Below are 14,105 nucleotides of genomic sequence, written 5' to 3'. Positions count from 1 at the left end.
GATTTTACTGAGTGTCTACTGTGTGCACTGCACTGGGTTTAGACACATGGATACAGGAATGGGGAAAAAACAACCTGTTTTCCATGAGCTAATTATGTTCTATTAAAAAGAAACAGATAAACAATTTAATATTAATCATTAATTAATACAGGAGAGGAATTAAGATGGCAGAAGACTAGGAGCCCTAAGCTTGCCTTGTCCCTTGAACACAGCTAGATAAATATGAAATCATAGTGAACACTCAAGAAATCGATCTGAAGACTGAGAGGGCAAAACTGCCTCATCTTGGAAGTAGGAGCTGCGGAGAGTCGATTTGGGGGAGAAAAGAGCTGTGAAGAGGAGGGAGAGAGCAAGAGAGAAAGAGTGAATCAGCACTCAGGGGATTGCACAAGGAAAACTCTTACCCCAAAACCGTTGACTGGGAAAAGGAGAGGAGCTAACTACTGTAAGTTTTTTATAAGCAATGGAACACAAAGTCAGAAGTTTGGAGGTCCACACTATCGCCAGGGTTGTGCATGATGGGCTTAGAGGTGTTCTGGTGGGGAAGGAGGGCAGAGACCCAGGACTGGGCAGTGTGGTCTGAGGATCCCCTGGATTGTGCAATGAGAAACAGTTCCCCTGCTTGGAGTGCATTTGGGAGTGGCAGTATGGCCTGTCCCAGGACAAAAGAATTGTCAGTACCAGTGTGCTTCCCTGTTCCCTAGCATAGCAACAAAGACAGCTGGTGAGGGCAGCAAGCCTTGCTTCAGGCTTTTTGCTAGCTTACCATAAACTCCGAACCACCACCCTGACATATAACCAATTTCTGGGACAAGCCAGCGCTAACCATAGCACAGCAAGACCCAGCTCCAGGGGATCAGCATGGGTCTGTGCTAATGGGATCCCTAAAATTTGGAGTTTTGAAACCGGGCACACACCCGAGATAAAACACCAGTGTGCTGTGCTGCCTGGCAGGCAGACAGGTGGGATCCAGGCAGGATGGAGACAGATCTGGTGGAAGCCAGGGACATAAGAGAGGTGATTGTTTGCTCTTCTCTGGGGGTTTCCTCAAGAGTGGTGGCTGTAAATTTCCCACTCCCAGGACAAGAGAGCAGGGCAGCACTATTTCCCTCCATGCCCATCAACACAGACCCACTTCAGTGAGCGAAACAGCACCACCCACTGGACAGAGCCATTTACAACCAGTTCCATCCCGCCTACCCCGCACTCTGCAGGTGCATTTCCACTAGGGCAAGTCCACCTGAGAATCAGTGTAGCAAAGCTTTAGCTCTAGGAGAAATAAGATCTACCTTTCTCTTTTCTTTTTCTTTCTTTCTTTCTTTCTTTCTTTCTTTCTTTCTTTCTTTCTTCTTTCTCTTTTTTGGATCTAGCTGTTTTTAACAAGCTGACCAAAACACACCTAGGATCTAGCTTCCTTTTTTTTTTTTTTTTTTTTGACCTCTCTTAATATGCCTAGGAGCAGGGATACAACAGGCTTTCTTAACAATCAAACACATGAAAAACAGTGACCCAGACAAAATTGTGGAACAAAGAATTCACCACAAAAAAAAAAAAAAAAAAAAAAAAAAAAAAAGAACAGGAAGAAGTCATGGCCAGGGATTTAATCAATACAGATACAGGTAAGATGTCTGAACCAGAATTTAAAATAATAATCGTAAGGATACTAGCTGGGCTTGAGAAAAGCATAGAAGGCACTAGAGAATCCCTTACTACAAAGTTAAAAGAACTAAGAAATAGGCCAAAAATAAAAAATGCTGTAACTGATAAGCAATATGGAATGGATGCAGTGACGATGAGAATGGATGAAGCAGAGGAACAAATCAATGATATAGAAGATAAAATTATGAAAATAATGGTGATGAAAAAAGAGGGAAAGAAAAGTATTGGATCATGGATGTAAACTTAGAGAATTCAACGACCCCTTAGAGCATAATAACATTCATATCATAAGAGTCCCAGAAGAAGAAGAGAAAGGAAAGGAGCAGAAGGTTTATTTGAACATATTATAGCTGAAAACTCCCCTAATCTTGGGAAGGAAACAAACATCAAAATCCAAGAAGCACAGAGAACTCCTATTAAATTCAACAAAAGCCACCCATCACCAAAGCATATCATAGTCAAAATACACAGACAAAGAAAGAATCCTGAAAGCAGCAAGGGGAGGGGAGGAGTCCTTAATCTTACAAGGGAAGATAGATCAGGTTTGAGCTGATTTGTTCACAGAAACTTGACAGAACAGAGGAGTGTGGCATGATATATTCAACATGCTGAATGGGAAAAATATGCAGCCAAGAATACTTTATCTAGCAAGGCTGTCATTCAGAATAGAAGGAGAGATAAAGAGTTTCCCAGACAGGGGCACCTGGGTGGCTCAGTCAGTTGGGCATATGCCTTCAGCTTGAGTCATGATCTCAGATTCCTGGGGTCAAGCCCCGCATGAGGCTCCCTGCTCAGTGGGGAGTCCGCTTTCTGCTTCTCCCTCTCCCTCTGGCCCTCCTTGCTCATGCTCTCTCTCTCTCTCTCTCTCACAAATAAATAAATTCTTCAAAAAAGAGAGAGAGAGGGAGAAAAAGAATTTACTAAACAAAAACTAAAGGAATTTGTGATCACTAAACCAGCCCTGTAAGACATAATAAAGGGTACCCTTTAGGTAGGAAAGAAAGACTAAAAGCAATAAAGACTAGAAAGGAACAGAGAACACCACAAGAAACACCCACTTTACAGGTAACACAATGGCACAAAATTCATAACTTTCAGTAATCACCCTGAATGTAAATGAACTAAATGCTCCAATCAAAATCCATAGGGTACCAGAATGGATTTAAAAAAACAAGACCCATCTATATGCTGCCTACAAGAGACTTATTTTAGACCTAAAGACACTTGTAGATTGAAAGTGAAGGGATGGAGAACCATCTATCTTCTAACGGATGCCAAAAGAAAGCCGGAGTAGCCATACTTATATCAGACAGACTAGGTTTTAAATCAAAGACTGCAGCAAAAGATGATAAAGGGCACTACATCATAAAAGATCTATCTATCAAGAAAATTTAACAATTGTAAATATTTATGCCCTTAACTTGGGAGCATGCAAATATATAAATCAATAACAAAAATAAGTCCATTATAATAATACAATAATAGTAAGAAACCTTGACATCCTACTTATACCAATGGACAAATAATCTAAGCAGAAAATCAACAAGGAAACAGTGGCTTTGAATGACACACTGAACCAGATAGACTTAACATATATATTCAGAACATTTCAGGCAGCCCGGGTGGCTCAGCAGTTTGGCGCCACCTTCGGCCCAGGGTATAATCCTGGAGACCAGAGATCAAGTCCCGCGTTGGGCTCCCTGCATAGAGCTTGCTTCTCCCTCTGCCTCTGTCTCTGCCTCTCTGTCTCTGTGTGTCTCTCATGAATAAATAAAATCTTAAAAAAAAAACATTTCATCTTAACGCAGTAAAATACTCATTCTTTTTGAGTGCACATGGAACGTTCTCCAGAACAGATCACATACTGGGTCACAAATCAGGCTTCAACCAAGTACAAAAAGATTGAGATCATACCATGCATATTTTCAGACCACAATGCTATGAAACTTGAAGAAAAAATTTGGACAGATCACAAATACATACATTCTTTATGTGTGTATTTCATCTTTAGATGAAAGAATGAATGGATTAAAAAGGAACTTAAAGAAGAAATTTTAAAAGTACATGGAAGTAAATGAAAATGGAAACACAACAGTTCGATACCTTTGGCTTATAGCGAAGGCAGTCCTAAGAAGGAAATATATAGCAATACAGGCCTACCTCAAGAAGCAAGAAAAGTCCCAAATATGCAAACCTAAGCTTACACCTAAAGGAGCTAGGAAAAGAACAGCAAATAAAGCCTATGGACAGCAGAAGAAGGAAAATAATAAAGATTAGAGTGAAATAAGTAACATAGAAATGAAACAGTAGAACAGATCAATGAAACATAAGAGCTGATTCTTTGGAATAATTAATAAAATTTGATAGCCAGCTCTATCAAAAAGAAAAGAGAAAGGTCCCAAATAAACAAAATCACGAGATGGAAGAGGCAAGATCACAACCACAGAAATGCAAATAATTACAAGAGAATATTATTAAAAAATTATATGTGAACAAACTAGGCAGTCTGGAAGAAATAGACAAATTCCTAGAAATATGCAAACTTCTAAAACTGAAACAGGAAGAAATAAGAGATTTGAACAGACTCATAACCAGCAAATAAATTAACTCAAGAATGAAAAATTTCCCAATAAACAAAAGTCCAGGGCCAGGTGGCTTCCCAGGGGAATTCTACCAAATATTTAAAGAAGAATTAATACTTGTCCTTCTCAAACTGTTCAAAAAAACAGAAATCGAAAGAAAAGATCCAAACTCCTTAGATGAGGCCACCATTTCCTTGATTCCAAAACCAGACAAAGATCCCACTAAAAAGGAGAATTACTGTCCAGTATCCCTGATGATGATGAATGTAAAAATTCTCAACAACATACTAGCAAATTGAATCCAACAGTACATTAAAAGAATTATTCATACGATCAAGTGGGATTTATTCCTGGGCTGCAGGGGTGGTTCAATATTTGCAAATCAATCAATGTCATACACCACATTAATAAAGAATAAGAACCACAGAATCCTCTCAGTAAATGCAGAAAAAGCATTTGACAAAATACAGCATCCGTTCTTGATTTAAAAAAATCCTCAACAAAGTAGGAAAAGATGGAAAATACCTCAACATCATACAGGCCATATACAAAAGACACCCTCCCACCCCAGCTAATACCATCCTCAATGGGGAAAAGCAGAAAGCTTTTCCTCTATGGTCAGGAACAAGACAGGGATGTCCACTCTCACCATTACTATTTAACATAGTACTGGAAGTCTTAGGCGCAGCAACCAGACAACAAAAGAAATAAAAGCATCCAAATCAGCAAAGAAGAAGTCAAACTTTCACTATTTGCAGATGACATGACACTGTATAAAGAAAACCCAAAAGACTCCACCAAAAAATTGCTAGAACTCATACATGAATTCAGCAAAGTTTCAGGATATAAAATCAACATACAGAAATCTGTTGCATTTCTATACACCAGTCAAGAAGCAGCAGAAAAAAGAAATCAAGGAATTGATCCCATTTACAATTGCACCAAAACCAATAAGATACCTAGGGCTAACCAAAGAGGTAAAATATCTGTACTCTGAAAAATATAGAATACTTACAAAGGAATTTGAAGAGGACACAAACAAATGGAAAGACACTGATGCTCATGGATTGGAAGAACAAATATTATTAAAATGGCTATACTACCCAGATAAATCTACACATTTAATTCAATCCCTATCAAAATACCACCAGCATTTTTCACAGAGCTATAACAAACAATCCTAAAATTTGTACAGAACCGGCAAAAACCCTGAATAGCCAAAGCATTCCTGAAAATGAAAAACAAGGCTGGAGGCATCATGATTCCAGACTTCAAGCTACATTACAAAGCTGTAATCATCAAGACAGTATGGTACTGGCACAAAAACAGACACATAGACCAATGGAACAGAATAGAAAACCCAGAAATGGTCCCTCAACTATATGATCAACTAGTCTTAGACAAAGCAGGAGAAAATATCCAATAGAAAAAGACAGTCTGTTAAACAAATGGTGTTTGAGAAAACTGGACAGCAACATGCAGAAAAATGAAACTGAACCACTTTCTTATAAAAATAAAGTGTACAATAATAAATTCAAAATGGATTAAAGACCTACATGTGAGATAGGAAACCATGAAAATCCTAGAAGAGAACACAGGGAGCAATCTTTTTGACCTTGGCTGCAGCAACTTCTTACTAGACATGTCACTGTAGGCAAGGAAAACAAAAATGAAAATGAACTGTTGGGACTATCATCAAGATAAAAAGCTTCTGCACAGCAAAGGAAACAATAAACAAAACTAAAAGACAACCTATGGAATAGGAGAAGATATTTGCAAATGACATATTTAATAAAGGGTTAGTATCCAAGATCTATAAAGAACTTATCAAACTCAACACCCAAAAAACAAATAATCCAGTTAAGAAATGGGCAGAAGACATAAATAGATACTTTTCCAAAGAAGACATCCAGATGGCTAACAGAAACATGAAAAGATGCTCAACATCACTCATCATCAGGGAAATACAAGTCAAAACCACGATGAGATACCACCTCACATCTGTCAGAATAGCTAAAATTAATAACACAAGAAACAACAGGTGTTGGCATGTGGAGAAAGGGGAGCCCTCTTACATTGCTGATGGAATGTAAACTGGTGCAGCCACTCTGGAGAACAGCATGGAGGTTCCTCAAAAAGTTGAAAATAGGGGACACCTGGGTGACTCAGCAGTTGAGCATCTGCCTTTGGCTCAGGGCATGTCCCAGGATCCTGGGATCAAGTCTCACATCAGGCTCCCCAGAAGGAGCTTGCTTCTCCCTCTGCCTGTGTCTCTGCTTCTCTCTCTCTCTCTCTCTCTCTCTCTCTCTCGTAAATAAATAAAACCATTTTTTTAAAAAATTGAAAATAGAACTACCCTACTATCCAGCTATTGCACTACTAGGTATTTACCCAAAGGATACAAATACAGACTCAAAGGAGTATATGCATCCCGATGTTTATAGCAGCATTATCAACAATAATGAAGAGCCCAAGTGTCCCATCGACTAATGAGTAGATAAAGAAGATGTGGCATGTACATATACCTACAGTGGAGTATACACAGCCATCAAAACAAATGAAATCTTGCCATTTGCAATGACATGGATGGGGCTAGAGGATATTATGCTAAGTGAAATAAGTCAGAGAAATACAAATACCATATGATTTCACTCATGTGTAATTTAGGAAACAAAATAAATGAACATATGGGAAGGGAGAAGAAAGTGAGAAAGGCAAACCATAAAGACTTAATGATACAGAACAAACAGGGTTGATGGGGAGAGGTTGATAGAGGATGGGCTAGATGGATGATCAGTATTAGGGTGGGCAGTTCTTGTGATGAGCACTGGGTCCGTTGTATGTAAATGATGAATCACTGAATTCTACTCCTGAAACCAATATTACACTGTATGTTAACTACTTAGAATTTAAATTAAAATTTAGAGAATAAATAAATAATAAAATAGCTACAACCCAGTCCAAAAACATCATTAATACAGCAATATATTAACTTATAAACAACTATATACAATCATATATAATTATACATCAGTTGCAGAGAAGCATTCTAGAAAAATGGAAAGAGAAAATGAGAGTGATAGAAAACATGTTGGTGTGGTCATGGTATTCTTTTTTTTTTAAGATTTACTTATTTATTTTAGAGAGAGTGTGAGCATGTGTGCATGCAAGCAGTGGTGGGGGGAGGACAGAGGGAGAGGAGAGAATCTCAAACAGACTGCCCATTGAGCACGGAGCCCCATCTCAGGATTCTGAGATCATGACCTGGGCCAAAACCAAGAGTCAGCTGATTTACCGACTGAGTCACCCAGGCACCCCTGGTCACGGTATTCTAACTAAGGTGGTCAGGCACGGCCTCACAAGGGGATGACATTTGTGCAGAGACTCAATGAAGTGACAGACTGCCCTGTGAAGCCATCAAAGCCTTTGTGATTCCATGTTAAAAGACAGTATGTGTGTTACGTGTACTGGAAGCCCCTCACATGTGCTCAGGAAAAAGCCCATCTGCAACTTCTCCTCTTCAGTGAAGTCATGAACCTTTTAGGAGGCATGCCCCTTCACTGCCACCATCACTGCTTCCTGGCTACTCTTGGTGGCTACCCTGATGCTGCCCCACAGGCTTTGTCTGCTGAACTGCTTTGTCAGGAGAGGGAGAGCATCCTCCCCCTTGAAAAACTTGGTCTCTCAGAGCAGCACTGGCCCTGAGGCCCCTTCTGCACCAGTAGGCTTTAGATTAACCCTGTCTTCCCGATGTGTGTATACATGTGCATGTGCACATGTGCACACACACACACACACACACACACACACACACCACCAGTTCCAGGACTCCTCCCAATCTACATAGGTTGATTAGGTCCTCAGGATCATCTAAGAAGAGCACCATCTTAGTCTGTTCAGGCTGCTATAATAAAATACTGCATACTAGGTGGCTCAGTGAACAACAGAAACTTATTTCTCACAATCTTAGAGACTGGGAAGTCTGAGATCAAAGCACCAGCAGATTAGCCACTTCCTAGTTCATAGACGGCCATCTTCTCACTGTGTCCTTACATAGTAGGAGTGAAGGAGTGCTCTAGGGTCTCTTTTATAAGGATACTATCCCATTCATGAGGGCCTCCACTCCCAAAGCCCCCACCTCCAAATAGCATCACATTGGGGATTAGGTTTCAACATATGACCTTTATGAAAACACCAATACTCAGTCCATAAAAACCATTCTTCAGATGTCAAGTTCCAGTGGTAGAACTTTGGGTAGAACTTTTAATCTTCTTTTATTTTTTTTTTTAGTGCTTTTACATTAATACATGTACCTGGTTCAAAAAAATCAAATAATATAAAATGATAGTCAGCTTAAAGAGTTGAGATGCCTGGGTGGCTCAGTCAGTTAAGTAGCCAACTCTTAATTTTGGCTCAGGTCATGATCTCAGGATCCTGAGATGGGACTCTGTGCTCAACGGGGAGTCTGCTTGAGACTCTCTCTCCCTCTCCCTCTGCACCTCCCCCCATTCATGTATGCACATGCTCGGCACTCTCTCTCAAATAAAATAAAATAAAATAAAATAAAGTAAAATAAAATCTTTAAAAACCCCAAAAACTTAAGGAGTCTCATGCCCCCATCTTCATACCAAGTCCCAATGCCCCAAGCAATCACCTGTAAACATTTATTGGGGTTACTACTACAATTCTAACTAACATGTTTATCTTATCATTTCTTGATTTGTCAACTTTAGACTTTCATAAATAGCCCACTTTCTTGCTACCTCTTTCCCCTCCCTCCAAAGTTTTATTTGGAGGGAGGGGAAAACTTTTAATAAAAACTTTTTATTAAAATCTAGGGACCTCCATCACTTCATATAACACACTTAAACCACTGTTGTTGTTCATATACTTTAAAAACCTATCTTGATTCCATCTGTATGATGAACTGTCCCTATTGTTCCTTTCTTTGTCTGCATCCAGGCTTCTGTCAGGCCAATTGGTGACTTGCGTGTGCTTCCAGTAGAAAAATGCACATATCTTGACAGTGAGGACCTTTCATGCTTTGTCTGTAAATGGGGTGTGAAAAGCAAATGGCATTTTAATTATATATATATGTGTGTATATATAAAATTTTAATGTATATATTATATACATAATATATATCATTTGCTGTAGACCAGAATCTTGTTGTGTGGAGGGGATGCAGTACCTTTTCAAATAAGTTATTTATTAGAATTTTAAAAGTAATTTTCATTACCCTAATTTTCATTTTTAAAGATTTTATTTGTTTATTCATGAGAGATGCAGAGATGGGGGGTGGGGCAGAGATACAGGCAGAGGGAGAAGCAGGCTCCATGCAGGGAGCCTGACATGGGACTCGATCCTGGGTCTCCAGGATCAGGCCCTGGACTGAAGGTGGCACTAAACTGCTGAGCCACCCGGGCTGCCCCATTTTCAATTTTAAATGTTTGCTTTTAGTTTATTTTGGTCCTTCTTTCCCATGCCATTGGATTGTTTCAAATATCTAGTGATCCCTGGTTGTCTACTCATCTTTTTTAACAAAGGACTTCACTGATTAATGAAGGAGACTAACATGGGTAGGTTAGTATTCCCAGGAGACCTCTCCTGTGAAAAGGGAGTGGGTGTGCTGACTGGCAACTCCAAGTTTAGTAGCCAGGCAGGTACCTGGCAGGCCTGGTTTTAGGGCAGGTGGGCAGGTGTGTGGGCACTCCCCTAGGGCTGCACAAGGAGGAGTTTCACTGCAAACATAACCCCTGTATTCAAGTCTTAGTCTTCTCCAAGTAGGTTGTTCAATTTTATTAGAGGACTGTTTTCTATTTTTGGCTCAAGGATAAAGCATCCTTGGGGCCAGTTGTCGAACTGATTGGGAATTGGGATAGAGACCAAGAGGCCTCTCTGTTTCCTACACAACCATTAAATTAGCTTTCTGAATTCTGTCTCACAACCCGTTTTGCTCTTAGCACCAGCCAGCTCCAGTTTGGACCTCTCAGTCTGGGAGGCCCAGCTCCCGTGCCTGTCTGGAGGACAGCATTCTCTTATCTTTATGTTATCACCCACTTTCCAGAAATATGTCAAAATCTCTGGTTCTGCTCTCATCCCCATTCTTCATTTGTGCAGACTTTTCTCTTTGAGTATCTTCTCACATTTCACTGGCATCTGGGGAGGAAGAGGCCTTTATATTCATTTTACTTTTCTGAATTATCCAAGATAGAGTATGTGCTATTACATTCACAATAAAAGTAACAACAAAAGCTATCTTTAAAATGGAAGGGATTTAGACATATCTCATCAAGCCAAAAAGAGAAGCATCTTGTCAGTATCAACCATTCCAGCACTGACCAAGAAACTGCTTTCCTACGGTGCTTCCAGCTGAATAAATATGTGGCTGGAGAATCTTGTCATATAGCCCGTGTCTTACTTGTGCTTTATATGTCCCCAAGCTGAATTAGAGGTGTTGTAAATGCAGTAGGAGCATCAAATACAAAGCCTGCTATTAAGCAGGTGTATCAGTTAATGGTTTAAAATAGCAAGCATTCACCTGCTTGCTCTTTGGATGGACTCAGGTGCATGCTTCTTCTGCTGGCCTCACTTCAGGCCATTAGAGCAGCCCCAGTCAATTGGCAGGTGATGTGTTTGTTTGTTTAAAGGAAGACTGTCTTTAATAACAGCAGAGATTGGGAGGAGAGGAACCAAGCAAAGGGCTCACAAGTAGACCATTGGAAAAGTGTGTTTCTGTGCATAGGAATTGTGTCTGTGCCAGCCCTGAAGTCCCTGGGACTTGGTTGCTGTTGCTGGAATCCAAAGTTGGGGCTTCACTGCCAGCCTCCTGGGCTGAGCGTTCTCTGCCATCAGGGATGGGACTGGTACTGCGGTACTGTGGTACTCTGGTACCGCTGGCTCTGGCTCACTGGCCACCCCCATCACAGCCACTCTGAATCGTTGTCACTGCCACCCACTGGCCTGTAACCTCATCACCTGAGTCACTGTCATGTTCTGAATCTACATCCCTTGCTGAATATCTCTTTGTCCAGGTGGCTTGGGCTTCATCCTCACTGCTGTCATTCTGGCTGCTACTGCCCTTGTCACTCACCTGGTCTCTGTCACCTCTTCCCTTGCACACCTGTCTGGCATTGAGGTGTCACTGGCTGAGATGAAAGGTGTGATTGGGCCCCCTTTGGGCTCTCTCGGCACCCCAAAGGTCAGCTTGGGCTTGATCACACATGACAAGTGCAAGACTTCCAAGAGCACCAAGAGACAGAGCTGCAAAACTCAGGACTCACACAGCATCATGCCTACTGGTCTCTGTGGTCCAAGCAAGTCACACGCCAGCCCGGATTCAAGAAGTCGAAAAAGAAGCTCCACATCTTGATGGAAGGAGCTACAAAGTATGGTGGCAACTTTTTCCATCCACCACTGTAATAATTCCAGTTTTGATTTCTAATTTTGTTTTCTAATTTTGTATATTCCCCAGGCTTCTGAGGACCCAGTCTCTGGAATGGTTCTACAACAACGTGAAGAGCCGCTTCAAACGCTTTGGCAGTGCCAAGGTCTTGAAGAACCTGTATAGGAAACACCAATTGGAAAGTGGAGCATGCTTCGATATTCTAGGTACGCTGGCAGCCCGCCACTATGGGAATCTTCCCTGGGCTGGTGGGATAAAAGGAGGCCTGGCTGGGAGGCCTTGACCACTGGGAACCCTCAAATGATACAGAGAAAGTTGCTTAAATATCTGCCTCCAATGAGGAACAGAAATAGGAGGACAAATACCAAAGATTCTGTTAAGTTTGAGTCATCAGCTTCCAACATCCCCACTGGGCTGTTGGATGCATCAAGAAGACCAAAATATGTCTGCGTGTTGTGGACATTTTAATTGCAGACCCCTAGAAATCAAAGATTCTTGACCATCTCCCTGCCTAATGATTAAAATATTGGAAAGTCTTCGATGTGATCGCATAGACTAGGTCTGCCCTTAGAGGGTGTACCCTCCACTCCCCTTCCCTTCTACCCCCACACTCAACTCATGCCAGGCCCACAACTTGATGTAAAGGGAGAGTCGGGAAAGTGTGGGCTTCTCTTCCCAAGAATCCTAGAGGATGATTTCCACCTTCACTGCTTGTATACACTCAAGACAACCAATGTAATTAGAATGAGAACTTATCTTCTTTGGTTCTATTAGACTAGCCAGTAGAAGGAAATCATTGTCAGGACATGAACAGCATGTACCATAAAAAAAGACTGGGATGGTTTTTTTTCTGTCTGAAGGCAGATTTTTTTTTCATCACTTTGCTGACACAGGTAAATGCTTTTTATTCACAAGAAAGAAGAAAAAAAGATCTCATCCATCTCATATGGAGCTTTTTCACTGTCATTATTTTACATTGTTGTATTCTCAATAAAGTCTTTGGCTGTGTCTTATCTAAAAATATGCCAGCCAGTGAGACAGCGGGGAAACAGGATGGGAGCATTAAATACAGAGAATCATTAGGGCCTTTTGTGGTGGTTGTTAGACTCTATCTTTCAAACTATTCAGGAAGCCTAAGCTAGAGAGCGATGCTGAAGGTTTCCACAGATTATTTTTATCTTCTCTTAGCTGATTTCTCTAAAAAATTTTTTCTCAAGGAAGGGAGGCAAAAAAAAAAAAAAGAAGAAGAAGAAAAAGAAATCAAGCTTAAAAGTAATCCTGTTAATAATAGTTTTTCAACCCAAAGAGATATCTCAAGAAAGTTCCAAAATATTATTGGCTCACTTGTTTGTATCACATCCTTTCTTTCTTCTCATATACATCCCCAGATCTGCTTTGTGTACCCCCTTATGTGTCACCAAATTCAGACCTCATGGGTGTTCGTTACTGCTTAATGCAAGATAAGGGGGAAAGCGAACATATGTAGAATCTTTCAGAACAAAGCATAACTCTGATCTCTTCTCCTGTCTCCCTCAGGCCCCACAGATGGGTCAGGCAGATGTGAGTCCCAAGCGGACCAGCTCAGGGCTTTGAAATTTTCAAGTGTCATCTTCTGAGGAACATCATTTACTGGGAATAGCTGTCTGCCATGGTAGAAGCATGTTTGGGTTTTGGACCCTCTGTGATTCACAACTTCTTTCATCCAGGCCTCAATATGGCACTTACCACATTGCATTCAGGGGATAGTATACAAGCCGCTATCCTGCCTAACCATGTAGAGTAATAGTTTCATCACCTCTGTGTTCCCAAAGTATGACTCAACACCTGGCATGCCTTACATCCTCACTATGGCACCAGTTTAATCTTAAAAGCATTCTGTGAGTACCAAGACACTTCACTGAAGTATTAGAATCAGTTGCTTTAATATGGTTAGTATCCATTTAAACTAAGAATTCCTTTTGATAAAACTGAAGACAAGTGGACAAGAAACAGTTTGTGAGATGATACTCAAACTTGTTAAGCCATGATCATAAAAAAAATGAGATTTACTCTACACACGACCTAGAAAATTTAGTTAACCAAAAATATGGGGAAATCCTCCAGTGCACATGTGGACTCTTGCTTATGTCACATGATGAAGAGCCCTTAGCATTAGCTCCCACCTATCGTTCAACACTCTTGCCATAGTTGTCACCTGCCATCCTCAATCCTAACTATACATCAGAGTCTGGGCTTGAAAAAAAAAAAAAAAAAACCAGTGCCTAGGATCACCTTCCATGCTCAGCCACTTATTTCTGAATCTGTGGAGGGGGGCCCAGTACAGATATTTTTTAAAGCTCAGTGGGTTTTAAGGCATAGCCAAGATGGAGAACCCCAGCTAGCCCCTGGCCATCATTTGTCCAGTAGCATTTATAATAAGATGGCTCCATCTTCAAATCTAGCTAAGGGTACTTGTTTGC

At 40.7% G+C, this 14,105-nt stretch overlaps 1 protein-coding gene across 8 annotated transcripts in view; it reads left to right on the top strand.

Moving 5' to 3' along the window:
* Positions 1–14,105, top strand: part of MYRIP (myosin VIIA and Rab interacting protein) — a 360,876-nt gene that overhangs the window by 257,284 nt on the left and 89,487 nt on the right. For all 8 annotated transcript variants that reach the window (XM_072793244.1, XM_072793246.1, XM_072793248.1 and 5 more), the window contains one exon: positions 11,716–11,852. In XM_072793244.1, the coding sequence (XP_072649345.1) occupies positions 11,716–11,852 (137 nt within the window). The remainder of the gene's footprint in view (positions 1–11,715; positions 11,853–14,105) is intronic.

The sequence above is a fragment of the Canis lupus genome, chromosome 22 (genome assembly GCF_048164855.1).
Source record: "Canis lupus baileyi chromosome 22, mCanLup2.hap1, whole genome shotgun sequence".
NCBI lineage: Eukaryota > Metazoa > Chordata > Mammalia > Carnivora > Canidae > Canis > Canis lupus.
This window is presented reverse-complemented; position numbering and strand designations above follow the sequence as displayed.